The 733-nt window shown below is 64.3% G+C and overlaps 1 protein-coding gene across 1 annotated transcript in view; it reads left to right on the top strand.

Annotated features, from left to right (window-relative positions):
- Positions 1-253: 253 nt before the first annotated feature.
- TMEM179 (transmembrane protein 179) overlaps positions 254-733 on the top strand; it is a 9,475-nt gene continuing 8,995 nt past the window's right edge. Inside the window, exon 1 of the mRNA XM_005417920.2 lies at positions 254-716. Within this exon, the coding sequence (XP_005417977.1) occupies positions 415-716 (302 nt within the window). The 5' untranslated portion in view covers positions 254-414. The remainder of the gene's footprint in view (positions 717-733) is intronic.

The following is a 733-nucleotide window of genomic DNA, read 5'->3' as shown; positions in this document are numbered from 1 at the left end:
TCCCTGCTCCCCTCTTCCCCTACAAGCCCTGAAGCCATTCACAGGGGCAGCTCGGGCTGCGGGCGAGGGAGCAGCCGTGTCCGGAGGAGGCATCGGACCGCGCTGCATTGCATTGCATTGCACTGCGCATCCTCCCTCCCTCCTTCCCTCCCCACCGCCTACTGCTGCAGCCTGCCTTCCTCCCTCCATCCCTCCATCCCGCCATCCTCCCCGCTTCCCACCTCGCATCGCTCCCTCGTGTATCCCTCCCTCCTACATCCCTCCTCCTGCATCCCTCCTCCTGCATCCCTCCCTCCTGCATCCCTCCTCCTGCATCCCTCCCTCCTGCATCCCTCTCTCCTACATTCTCCTCCTGCATCCCTCCCTCCTCCATCCCTCGCTCCCTCCTCCCTCTGCCTGCGCAGAGCCGCGGACATGGCGCTCAGCAATTTCCTCTTCGCTCAGTGCATCTGCTATTTCCTGGCCTTTCTCTTCAGCTTCATCGTGGTGGTGCCACTCTCCGAGAATGGCAACGACTTCCACGGCCGCTGCCTGCTCTTCACCGAGGGCATGTGGCTCAACGCCAACCTGACGGTGGAGCGGCAGCGCTTCACGGTGCAGAGTGGGGGCCCCGAGGCCGCCTGCCGCTTCAGCATCTTCACCGGGCTCCTCTCCCTGCTGCTGGCCACAGTGCAGGCCTGGAGGACCCTCTTCTTCCTCTGCAAAGGGCACGAGGAGTGAGTATCGCTGGGGA

The sequence above is a fragment of the Geospiza fortis genome, unplaced genomic scaffold (assembly GCF_000277835.1).
Source record: "Geospiza fortis unplaced genomic scaffold, GeoFor_1.0 scaffold23, whole genome shotgun sequence".
Lineage (NCBI taxonomy): Eukaryota > Metazoa > Chordata > Aves > Passeriformes > Thraupidae > Geospiza > Geospiza fortis.
The sequence above is the reverse complement of the archived record's forward strand: the minus strand, read 5'-3'. Positions and strand labels throughout refer to the sequence as shown.